General features: G+C 48.3%; 1 protein-coding gene across 1 annotated transcript in view; it reads left to right on the top strand.

Annotated features, from left to right (window-relative positions):
* LOC135807051 (histone acetyltransferase p300-like) overlaps window positions 1–1,918 on the top strand; it is a 4,568-nt gene extending 2,650 nt beyond the window's left edge. The window contains exons 3-4 of the mRNA XM_065321134.1: window positions 1,261–1,551; window positions 1,831–1,918. Of these exons, the coding sequence (XP_065177206.1) occupies window positions 1,261–1,551; window positions 1,831–1,908 (369 nt within the window). The 3' untranslated portion in view covers window positions 1,909–1,918. The remainder of the gene's footprint in view (window positions 1–1,260; window positions 1,552–1,830) is intronic.
* Window positions 1,919–12,882: the final 10,964 nt, after the last annotated feature.

Below are 12,882 nucleotides of genomic sequence, written 5' to 3'. Positions count from 1 at the left end.
GACAAATATTTGGACCATCGACTTTCTACGTACCCGAGTGAGGGGCAGCACAGCGCGGCATGCGTGCAACCTTACGGAGCCATCTGGCAGCGTTTCTAGTTCTGGGGCGATGTTGCTCTCAACGGAGAACGAAGCAAGGTTGCTGAAGGTTTTTATGTCAATGGCGTTGGTTTCCTCCCTGAAGTATACTTTTTTGCCTGTATCATGTGGAGGGCATGCCCTCGTCAGAACTCTGACGATTTGCATGAATTATCAATCAAGAACATTTGTTCGTTCGTCCGTTCGTTAGCCAGTCAAGAACGTTCGATTGCTGAGAAATTTTATTCGTTTCAGTCCTACAGTTTAGGTTGTCGCAATACTCTCTCTACTTACAGTGCAAGCCTGGCATTGGGTGAGGCAAGTTTGCAACGTACACACTGTAAGCCTATCAGCACATACAGCTTCATCTGTGGGACACAGGTGATTGCAAATTACGACACGCTCTCTGTCGTCCTTTGATTATGCGAGGTGGCTATCGAAAACGTATGCCCTTGTATCTGAATATTAAAATGAGTTTCCGCACGTAACATTCGATGTTTGAAAGTGACTTATTTTTGTAGAGTATATTGGTGTGTCATAATGGTACTAAAGTTGGTTGCTCCAACGAGGAGCACACGCTTCTTGCCGAACTTGACACTTGACTGACTCACGATTGTAGCACCTTCCGCTCGGCAAACCTGAAAGAAAGCACCACTGCCTGCTGAATACACAGTGTGTCAGTTCGGAAAGAAGTTTGTGCTCCTCGTTGGAGCAACCAACTTCATCACTAGTACCGACGAAGTCGCAACTTCTAAGTTCATAATGGTTCTAGTTTGTAAAATTATTGCCTTTGGGTGTTACTCTTTCAGTGAAACCATTTCTTGTTGAACCTTCTACTAGTATCTTAGTTTATGCCCCAGCTGTTACGCTGTCATCACACTACGGTACAAGGGTGTATCTCCCACAGTCTGTTTCCAAGCGAACTTGTACGTGCGAATCTTCAATTTTTTTCAAAACGTGACCGCGTGTACTGGTCAAGAACTGTGCCTGTTTGATGACACGACTACCCGTTTTGGATTTTTCACTGTGGACGCAGACGTAAGGGGAAGCCAGAGAACGAAGTGTGATGACGGCCTTACTAGCTCCTTGGGTGTTGCTGGTATTATCGCCTACCCTGATTTCTTGTATTCGTTGCTGCCAAAATTTCCTTACATTAGCTTTATTCTTGTTCCTTTTGGCCAGGCATTCTTCACCATCACGCTGATTTCTTCAGAAAAGGTTGCCAACCTTAAACCCATGCAGGAGGATGTGGCCGAGCAGCAAAGCAGCAATGTGATGGAGAGTCGGGATTCAATTCTTGCGTACTTTCGTAAGAATCATCTCGAGTTTACAACTTTGTGGCACGCGCAGTACGCTACACTGTGCATGCTCATCGAGCTGCAAAGCCAGTGCAATGAAAATGTAATCGGCTACCGCTGCAATACATGCATGGCTGAAATTATTGGAAGTCGTTTCCATTGCCCAGAGTGTAAGGTGAGTTTGCATATTCCTATTGGCCACTGCGTGTTTCCAGATTTTTGTTCGTATTTCTTGTCTCAAGTTCTCTTAGTTCTTTTAGAGTAGACTATAAATGGAGGCAAACGATAGAATTTTTAATTCACATGACTGTAGCTTTGTCTGTACAACATGCAACACTTGCAGAATGCAGGTTCTTTACTCGCCAGTAGCGTTCAGATCTGCCTCTATTCTGTATCTGATTGCTGTTTTGTACGTGTTTCTTGTCTTGTACGTGTTTGTGCCTCCTTATGCTAGGATTTTGACCTTGTGCTAAGTGCCATCCGGAACGCGGCCATGATCACCCGATGGAGCAACATGGTCGGCGGTGATTAAAGCTTTGAAGCCAGTGAAACAATAATATCAATGTTATATAATATATTGCTTTTGTGTCCAATTATTTTTTTTGAGTTGATTTCCGCAATCACTTAAGTTTGATGATATGCATGTTGACTTGCCCGTACAAGTGTCTTTTTATACATGATGATTATACACGATGATTTTTTATGATGATGATGATTTTGATAAAAACCATTCAAAGCCACTCAGTGATTTTGTAATACTTGAAGTATACATATAAGCGCAATCAGTAATACAAGCTGGATCGACATTTGTGTACACTTTATTCATGTAATGGAAAACTGTCGAGACAATGTGCAATAAAACGATGAAAATGTGAAGAAATGGTGTAGAGAAAATAAGGATTCGAACAAGTTTCCGTACAACACTCATCAGGAATGTTCGTTGTACTAAAGGACACTGAAACAAAAATTGAACTATTATAGAAAACCTAAGTTAGAGAAATAACACTAAGAACAACAGCAGTGAAATTTACAAGTGTGACTTTTAACAATGAAAGCGAGAGCAATAACGAATGCGTGTACTAACACTAAATTTGCAACTGAAAAATGAACAAAGAAGAGAAAGAAGGAAGGAAGGACAAAGTGATAACAAATAACAGCAGTACATTACACCTAGAAATCCGCCAACGTCCTTCACAGCTGAGACTTTCAGCTCGTGCTTATCTTGGTTGCGCTCACCTTCCCCTCCTGATGTTATTTCTATAACTTAGAACCTAGTTGGAAGGCTGTTGGAGTGCGCATCCCAGATGTGCTAGAGCTGTTAGCCAGTTAGTTGTAGAACGTGAGTACCGTCGGTCAGTGGCGTGCAATGTTATCGCATTAGCTGATTGTTTAGTAACTGGTGGTGTTAGTGGACAGTATAGCGTAACTTGTAGTTCCTTGGTCTTTCTCTTTGTATAAATTAAACCTTGGCTCTCCATCTGAGTCCATTCCTGCACACCTGCTGAGCCGTCTTTATCTATACGGCGAAACGATCTTCGTGTGAAACTGCTGCTTGTTACCGCTGCTTATTGTCCATCTAAATTGTCGTAGTCGAAGTACAGTGCTGTTTTACAGAGGCGTTCGGTTTTTGATGATTCTTGTTCGCATAGCTTCCCCTTTTATTGATCTTCGCATCTTTTGAGCCACACAATTTGTGTGGAATGTGGCTTTGCGTCCCTGAATCGTGGTTTGACCGTATTGTCCAATGGTCTTGCCAGTGTCGTCATCGACATGCATGAACATCCGCCAACGTCCTTCACAGCTGAGCCTTTCAGGTCGTACTTATCTTGGTTGCGCTCACCTTCCCCTCCTTATGTTATTTCTATAACTTAGAACCTTCCAAGTTGGAAGGCTGTTGGAGTGCCCTTCCAAGATGTGCAAGAGCTGTTAGCCAGTTAGTTGTAGAACGTCAGTACCGTCGGTCAGTGTCGTGCAATGTTATCGCATGAGCTGATTGTTTAGTAACTGGTGGTGTTAGTGGACAGTATAGCGTAACTTTTAGTTCCTTGGTCTTTCTCTTTGTATAAAATTAATATATACTTTCACACAAAATAAGCTCGATGATGATGATGATGATGCACTTTGTGTTCATTTTCCTCTCCTTTCATTCTAATTGAATTTTGATGTACCGGTATTGCGTTTTTGCTTGCCCGTACAAGAGGCTGTTCTATGATGATGGTTATGATGATTCCCACCTTCCAACCCGGCAAATATTTTGATTTTGATAAAAAACGATTCAAAGCCTCTGAATTATTTTGTAATACTTGATGTATAGATATAAGAATAATAATAATAGTTACACTTTCACACAAAACAAGCTCTGTGCAGCACCAATCACGGCAGGGGAACCCGACCCTCCACCATCGCCAACTCACGAAGCATGTGAACTGGACGGTGACAGGCCGACCGAGCACCCCTGACACACAACACAGCGGAACGTAGCAGCGCGAAAGACACCCGACAACGATAATAACCCATCAACGACGAATAGCTACCTCCCGAAGATTGAGATGTAAGGAGGCAAAGGCGCCTGAGGAAGGCCGTGGATGCCGGCGCAGCAGCCCCATTCACGGAAAACACCAGAGGTGCAAAGGCACCACGCTCAACATTGACTACTCTCTCCTGATATTGACGTCTCTTAGCGCCCTCATGTTGCCGGAAGAGCGCGTCCAGGCTTCTGGACGCATAGGAAGAAGCGTCAGGATTAATCACCCTTACATCAAAAAATGCATCTTGCCCACGCGTCCAGAAGCCTCGAGCGCTCACATCAAGGCGAGCCTCGACAGAGGTGTTCGCCGACCTGGCCTGAAAAACCTCACCCTCGACAGGGGCGAGAGGTGGCTCCACAGACACACTGGAGCAAACCTCGGTCAAGGCAACAGCGAACAGATCTCGTAGTTCATTGTGTCGAATAGTTGAGAATCCACCAAAAACACAATTCAAAGCATGGCTCTTGGAAAAACCCGCCCCACAAGCACATACAGCAGGGGTGTCACGCAGCGGCCAGTCATAGCGTAACGCAATGGCATCGCGAAAGTCTCCCTTGGATGATTAAAAACCATGCTCAGCAATGATGATGATGATGATTTTTTGTTTTTTTGATCCCACCTTCCAACCCGGCAAATATTTTGATTTTGATAAAAACGATTCAAAGCCTCTCAATTATTTTGTAATACTTGATGTATATATAAGAATAATAACAATAGTTACACTTTCACACCAAACTAGCTCGGTGCAGCACCAATCACTGCAGGGGAACCCGACCCTCCACCATCGCCAACTCAACGAAGCATGTGAACTGGACGGTGACGGGCCGATCGAGCACCCCTGACACACAACACAGCGGAACGTAGCAGCGCGAAAGACACCCGACAACGAGAATAACCCATCAACGACGAATAGCTACCTCCCGAATATTGAGATGTAAGGAGGCAAAGGCGCCTGAGGAAGGCCGTGGATGCCGGCGCAGCAGCCCCATTCACGGAAAACACCAGAGGTGCAAAGGCACCACGCTCAACATTGACTACTCTCTCCTGATATTGCAGTCTCGTAGCGCCCTCATGTTGCCGGAAGAGCGCATCCAGGCTTCGGGACGCGTAGGAAGAAGCGTCAGGATTAAACACCCTTACATCGAAAAATGATGATGATGATGATGATGATTTTTTGATCCCACCTTCCAACCCGGCAAATATTTTGATTTTGATAAAAACGATTCAAAGCCTCTCAATTATTTTATAATACTTGATGTAAATATAAGAATAATAACAATAGTTACACTTTCACACCAAACTAGCTCGGTGCAGCACCAATCACTGCAGGGGAACCCGACCCTCCACCATCGCCAACTCACGAAGCATGTGAACTGGACGGTGACGGGCCGACCGAGCACCCCTGACACACAAAACAGCGGAACGTAGCAGCGCGAAAGACACCCGACAACGATAATAACCCATCAACGACGAATAGCTACCTCCCGAAGATTGAGATGTATGATGATTATGATGATGATGAGGATGATGATGATGATTTTGATGATCCAAAAGCCTCTTTTACGGGCAACAAAACACAATCCAAAACACAATCCAACATGGCGCTAACCGTCGCGAACCCCCTTAAAAGAAAAAGAAAGAAAAAGAAGGAAAAAGAACTTCAATAAGCCAACCTCTACAATCAGCACTACGGAAGAAAACCAGGCGGATTGCCCAAAACCAACATGGAACGAATCCAATCATAGTACAACTAACTTCAGACAAGAACAATACAAAATCCAGACCTCTGAATGTGATGTAAACTGTCATTGTCTCTCAGCCACTCACAGGCGGCCCTCCGCCACCGCCAACTCCCGCAGTGCGTTGATGATGATGATGATTTAAATTTTTAAATTTGTTTTTTATCCCACCTTCCAACCCGGCAAATATTTTGATTTTGATAAAAACGATTCAAAGCCTCTCAAATATTTTTGTAATACTAGATGTATAGATATAAGAATAATAACAATAGTAACACTTTCACACCAAACGAGCTCGGTGCAGCACAAATCATGGCAGGGGAAACCGACCCTCCACCATCGCCAACTCACGAACCATGTGAATTGGACGGTGACGGGCCGACCGAGCACCCCTGACACACAACACAGCGGAACGTAGCAGCGCGAAAGACACCCGACAACGATAATAACCCATCAACGACGAATAGCTACCTCCCGAAGATTGAGATGTAAGGAGGCAAAGGCGCCTGAGGAAGGCCGTGGATGCCGGCGCAGCAGCCCCATTCACGGAAAACACCAGAGGTGCAAAGGCACCACGCTCAACATTGACTACTCTCTCCTGATATTGACGTCTCTTAGCGCCAACGCATATGGCCGATTGGTTTGCAGGCTTGCCTGCGAATCATGAGGTCCCGAGTTCGAGACCCGCGCTGGTAGCAGGGAGCGTGTAAAGACTTTTTACGTGAGTAAAGACTTTTTATGTGTGGTGAACTGCGCCGACACCCACGGTCAACTGGGTACTCACAGCTCGGAGTGAGGGTAACAAGGATGCAGTTTACAGGGTTATGGGCCGTTACACGCCCGATTGGTTGAGAGACTCACCTACTCTCCCCTGACTCACTTGTGAGGTCTGCATTCGCCACTAAGGTGTGCAAGGCATAGGCATAGTGGTGGCCTGCGGAAGCGAAGGCTAGTTTGTGTGTTTCTGAACATTCAAGCGATGCCAACGCGAATCCCGCGAATTATTATTATTATTAGCGCCCTCATGTTGCCGGAAGAGCGCGTCCAGGCTTCTGGACGCATAGGAAGAAGCGTCAGGATTAAACACCCTTACATCAAAAAATGCATCTTGCCCACGCGTCCAGAAGCCTCGAGCGCTCACATCAAGGCGAGCCTCGACAGAGGTGTTCGCCGACCTGGCCTGAAAAACCTCACCCTCGACAGGGGCGAGAGGTGGCTCCACAGACACACTGTAGCAAACCTCGGTCAAGGCAACAGCGAACAGGTCTCGTAGTTCATTGTGTCGAATAGTTGGGAATCCACCAAAAGCACAATTCAAAGCATGGCTCTTGGAAAAACCCGCCCCACAAGCACATACAGCAGGGGTGTCACGCAGCGGCCAGTCATAGCGTAACGCAATGGCATCGCGAAAGTCTCCCTTGGATAATTAAAACCATGCTCAGCAATAGGGAGCGCCGACAGCCAGGATGAAACACCTGGGCGACCCTGTTCTTCCACGCGACGATTAACTTCCAAAGACAGGTGCGATTGAAGGGCACACAAGCGCTCTGCCTGTCGCTCACGCGCCACTTTACGACACTCCCGCTTGGCGCAAGCTACGGCGGATAAAACTCCATCAACCTCATCCGGACCATCTGGGAACTCCTTCCTCCGAATGAGCGTCGTGAGGCCCTCGGTAATACGGCCAGAAGCCTCCAACTGTTCCCTCGCCATCTCGACAACAGAAGGCAGGCCAATGCCACGGAGCCGAGCAGGAAGCCGAAGAAGCGAAAGCTCAGTGTCCGTAAAGGACGACCGTCCGGTAATGGCACGGAGGAAAGCACCTGCCAAAGCAATATCAAGCTGCTCAAGTGACTCGGGAGCTATCGCAGTGGTCCGAAGTAAGTAATTCCAACGACCCCGCAGCCCATGTACTAACGCGGAATACGCAGCATGTGGCTCTGATACCGCGAAACCACTTAGATTATCAATTTGACCACACCACTGGGAGACTGCGTGATGCACGAATGTGTCAACAAATTCCTCAGATCCAATAGGACTACCCAGATATTTCACCCCACTAGTGACAATCTGGATGCCCGTGCCGATGAAAATACGTTCAGCTTCCTGAAGAAACTAAGGTTTCACAAGCAGCTGATTTTTTTCCCAATTAACATGATACCCATAATCTTTGCCACGTTCAGCCAGCATATCCAACCATCTACGCAATTCAAGCAGCCTACCAGCACCAGCATAATCATCCGCATACCCGTCCTGAAGTATTTCAGAGTGGGGTGTGTGTAATTCCTTGATCAGAGGCACAGTTGATAGGGCATACAGTGGCATCGCCAGAGGATCACCTTGGGTTGTACCCTCTGCCGATGCCAACTCCCCACCTCCAGTTACAAACAACCGCGCTGGTTTGGCATACGTATTATTCGCCAATAAGGAGAGAGCTGGGCAAGTATACTGGATATTGTGTAAAGCGACATTTCTATTTAAATTATTGAAAGCGTTGCTGGCGTCAACCAACAATACACCCTCGGTGTCATGATTCGCAAAGCCATCCCGCATAACCCGAGTGGCTGCCTCAATACCAGCCGGCAAACACTACAGGCTTGAATGTAACCGCAGGCGTGCTGTATTTGTGAGCGAGAGATTGAGATCGCAGCCTTGACTACAAGCCTGCGCATCACTTCACAAACTCCAATGGGGCGAACGCCTGGATTTTTATTAAGAGCAATAAGGCGACAAGACGTGAAAGGCAGTAGTGCCTCACCCGAGATTGGCTTTGTACACAGCGCTCTTGCATCATCATCATCATCTGCGTTGCCGAAAAAAAAAAGAAAAAAAAAGAAAAAATGAAAAAGAAAAAAGAAAAAAAGCGCAAAAGCAGCTAAAGCTTCGCAAATCTCTGTGGAAGCACCATTAAATGCGGTGCACACCCGACGCCATGGGTGGGAATCCATACCCGATGGACCCGCGGCCCCCTTTAAATTCATCGCTGTTTTCCGGATGAAGTCACCATTGACTGCAGAAAATCTGACCGGATCGACAACCGGCAGTGTCCCGGACAGTAGAGCACTGTTGTCCGAGGGCGCTGCATCCGGGTGCTTGCTCTGAAGTACCGAGCCCACAGACACAACGTTGTCATCAATCGTTATCTCATCCGTTATCTGTAAAACACCCTGCTGTCCAGTGCCAGCAATAGCCTCATCGAGGCAACGCAGTGAACCATGCACTCTCCCTGTAGCCATGCGAGTCCTAAACTCACGGGCTTGGTCAGTACCGCCGCATTTTCTACCACCGGATCGACCACCGAGATTGCGCCAAATGTCCTGACATTCGAGGCCCTCCTGAAAGAGCGCATGCAGGTTTCCAATCCGCCACAAATCTAGCCGACGGCGAAGGTGCTGTGAATGCATTTTTGTCCCATCACTCCTGTTAGCTCGTTGCAATAGCAAGGCAGGAAGAACGAACAGTTTATACAAGGCATCGATGGAACCAGAGATTACAAAGGTCTGAATTTCTTGAGCCATGAGCCGCACAAATTCTTTCCCCGTGCTGCCGGTGGGCACGAGGAATAAATGCTTGTCCCAATGAACGATCTTATTGTAAATCTCGTCCACTGGAGTATCCATGACTTCACCCACACCAGCCTCAAGCAATGGTTGTGCATGAATCCCAGCAGGAAGTGTAGACCCGGATTCCGAACCGCACTGAGGAATTAAATCAGCCGACTCGGCTGAGGTGGGCAAAGCCAATGGGACGATGTTGACCCCCTCCTCATCATCCTCTGTGTGGCCATAGTCACGCGGCACCGCACCAACAGGTAGGACTCTCTTCGAACCGGCCTTCGAAGACTCAGGCAGCCGCACATGAGAGACCATAAGTGAATGTGAATTGTTCATGTAATTGGCTAATATTTCCGAAAACATGTGAAACATCCAGACCGCCGCCCGACTCGGGTACAGCATCATGCGCCACAACACCACCCGCACGGGACAGCTCAGGCAACCGCACATGGGAGACCGCGAGTGAGTTCAAATAGGATTTTGAAGGATGCATCTGTACATCTAGTTGGCTATTATTCACGCCTTCATGTGAAACAGCACGAACACCCGGTTCAGATATAGTGCTGTGCGCCACAACACCATCCGAACGGGAAACCTGAGGGTCACCATGGTCACTGGAGACCACAGGCACAGAAGGGCGGTGTTGAACAGAACGTCAGAACTTACAGAAGCACGATCCGCCGACCCAGCGCCCTCGCTGGCCTCAGACGGCTCAACTGCAGGTGCCTGAGAGCGCAAACACCATGCAGTACTACCAGTGGCAGTATCAGTAGCACATGCATCTCCAGGGTCGCCATTACCATCCCGAGCACTGGCGGACTGACTCCGTGTACTACTACTACTAGCACTTCGTTGAAAACGGGCTTTATGGGACCCTGGCACACGGTTTGCGCACTGGCCTTCACGGCCAGGGTAATAATCCCAGCATGGATTACCGGATTGCGACTGGATAGACACACGCAACTAGTCTTTGCACAGAATCAGCAAACCATGACGTGCCTCCCCTCTCGAACACAACAACACTCGCCAGGTCTAGAAACCGAGTATCATTGGAGCAACCACCATGAACCATGGTAGTCAGCAACAAACTGTATGAAGTCGCCACGCACGAACGCCGAGCAGTGCACGACGCCGGAGCAACAACAGGCACGGCAGAAGAACGGCGAGAGAACGGCAGCCGAGGCAGATATCTGAGATGTCGTATGGTGCTGTCAGGATAGGAACAAAGTACATGTCATGGTGAAGCGGCTAGAATGGCACACCGCCAAGCCACACCAAGTCGAACCAGACAGAAAGGAGCACAGCACTCGGAGCCATGAGCGGAACGGGTCGATAACAGAAAACCCAAACGGACTCCTAAACCAAGACTGATACCGGCCGAGAGATACAGGAGTCGGCCAAAGAAGGAGAAGCCAGGAGGCTACCAAGCAATGGAGCGCGACAGAGCGATGAGCGGAGCGGAGAGAACGGAGAGATAAAAATCTACACCGACTCACGCAAGGAAGGAAGGAGAGCGCGGAGAGATAAAAATCTGCACCGACTCACGCAAGGACTGAAGGAGAGCGCGGAGAGATAAAAATCTGCACCGACTCACGCAAGGACGGAAGGAGAGCGCGGAGAGATAACAATCTGGACCGACTCACGGAAGGACGGAAGGAGAGCGCGGAGAGATAAAAAATCTACACCGACTCACGAAAGAAATGGAAGATGAAAACAGCAACCAAGCAGCTAAGCAGCTCGGCAGCCCCGTAGCCACGCAAGTCTCCTCCGCCAACCAGAGCAGCCACAAAGTCGGAGCACGCAAAAGTCAAACCGACCCCCGCAAGCGCATGATGATGAATGATGATGATGATGATGATGATGATGATTTTTTTTTTTTTGATGGTGATGAAGCCACTTCTTTGGGCAAACAAAACACAATTTCCCAAGATGAAGGAGTGGAACCCTACACAAATAATAGTTTAAATGAATCCAACGCAAAGATCGTTTTTCCATGAAATACAACAAATGAACACCATTACGTGCTTAAAGGCATGAAAGCAACAAAACAGCAACAAAAGGGTAAGCGCCATACCAATCCCGCATGCACAGTCAGGACACAGCACGATACTTAACAAACTAGACCTGACTCGGCCACGGCAATCGAGACATCATGAAAACATATCGCCGGATGGTGGTACCGTGACCGAGCCCCACGTATGCACAACACAGCAGCACGCAGCAAAGCAAAAGACAGCCGACAGCGGAGTAAACCAATGACCTGGGAATAGTGAGATCCCGATGACTCGGCCTGCATCTGGCACAGTCTCTTGAGGAACACATTGCACAGCCTCCCACAACCACCATGCACAGAGAACACGAGAGGTGTGAAAGCGGCTCTTTCTACATTTGTGACTCTTGGCCCATATTCGTTCCACTTACGCCGCTCGTGCTGCTGGTACAATGCAGGAAGGGTTCTGGACCCGTAGGAAGGAGCATCTGGGCAAAATACCCTTACATCAAAAAAAGCTTCCTCCCCACGGGTCCAAAACCCTCGAGCGGCTATGTCCAGGCGCGCATCCTCTCGGCGGTTCGTTGACCGAAGAGGAAACCTCTCACCAGAAAGAGGTTGCAGCGCTGGTTCTGTCGAAACGGCAGTGCAGACTTCAGTCAATTCCCTCGCCAGCAGGTCACGTATCTCGTTATGACGAAGTGTCGGGAAGCCGCCCCTGGCGCAACATAGCTGATGCTCAACTGAGAACAGCTCACCACACACACAGGTTGCTGGTGTATTGGCTAGCGGCCATGCATATCTCAATGCCAGAGCATCCCGGAAGTCACGCTTGGTGAGACGAAAGCCATGCTCCGCCAGGGGCAGCACGCTCAGCCATGAGGATGATCCTTTCTCCGTGTGTTCTTCTATTCGTCGCTTCGTCATCTCATCGCTCGTGTCCACTATTTTGTTCCTGGCTGCCTTTGCGCGCTCCCGGTTTTCGGTGTGGACGACACGCTTTTTGTGACGCATTTCATCGATCATCCTCTGAAAGGGGGTACCAGCACCAGCAACATCAGCAGCCACATCCGGTCCAGGGTTTGAGTTGCCAGCGACCTCCCGCGGCTGCACCTCCGTTGCCGTCATCGTGGGAGTGGGAGACGCTCCACCACGGTCAGCAGTATCTGCAGAAGCCGGCACATCTCCAGCGAGAGAAATTGGATCGCTATCCTTAGCGAAATCGCCCAGAACCTCCTTCACCATAGGTCCGGACACTTGCTTGGAGCCCTGGTGCTCAAACCGTGGTCGAGTCGTGAGGTCCGGAAGGGCCATCCCACCATCCCGTGTCGGGAGCTTTAGAATATCAATGTCTTTCAGAGGCACGCTCGGTTGTCCCACGAGCTCCGGTAGAAGTGAGGAGTGAAGCTCCCGCTCCAACGGCGCCAAGTCCTCCGCAGAAACAGACATAGTTCGAAACACATCGATGATGATGATGATGATGATGATGATCCCCTGTTCACTTCACATATTGTAATGATATACATTTGCTTTGCCCGTAAAAGAGGCTTTTCTCATGATGATGATGATGATGATGATGATGATGATGATGATTATTATTTTTTTTTTGATGATGATGAAGCCACTTCTTTGGGCAAACAAAACACAATTTCCCAAGATGAAGGAGTGGAACCCTACACAAATAATAGTTTAAAT

Source organism: Sycon ciliatum, chromosome 1, assembly GCF_964019385.1.
Source record: "Sycon ciliatum chromosome 1, ocSycCili1.1, whole genome shotgun sequence".
NCBI lineage: Eukaryota > Metazoa > Porifera > Calcarea > Leucosolenida > Sycettidae > Sycon > Sycon ciliatum.
This window is presented reverse-complemented; position numbering and strand designations above follow the sequence as displayed.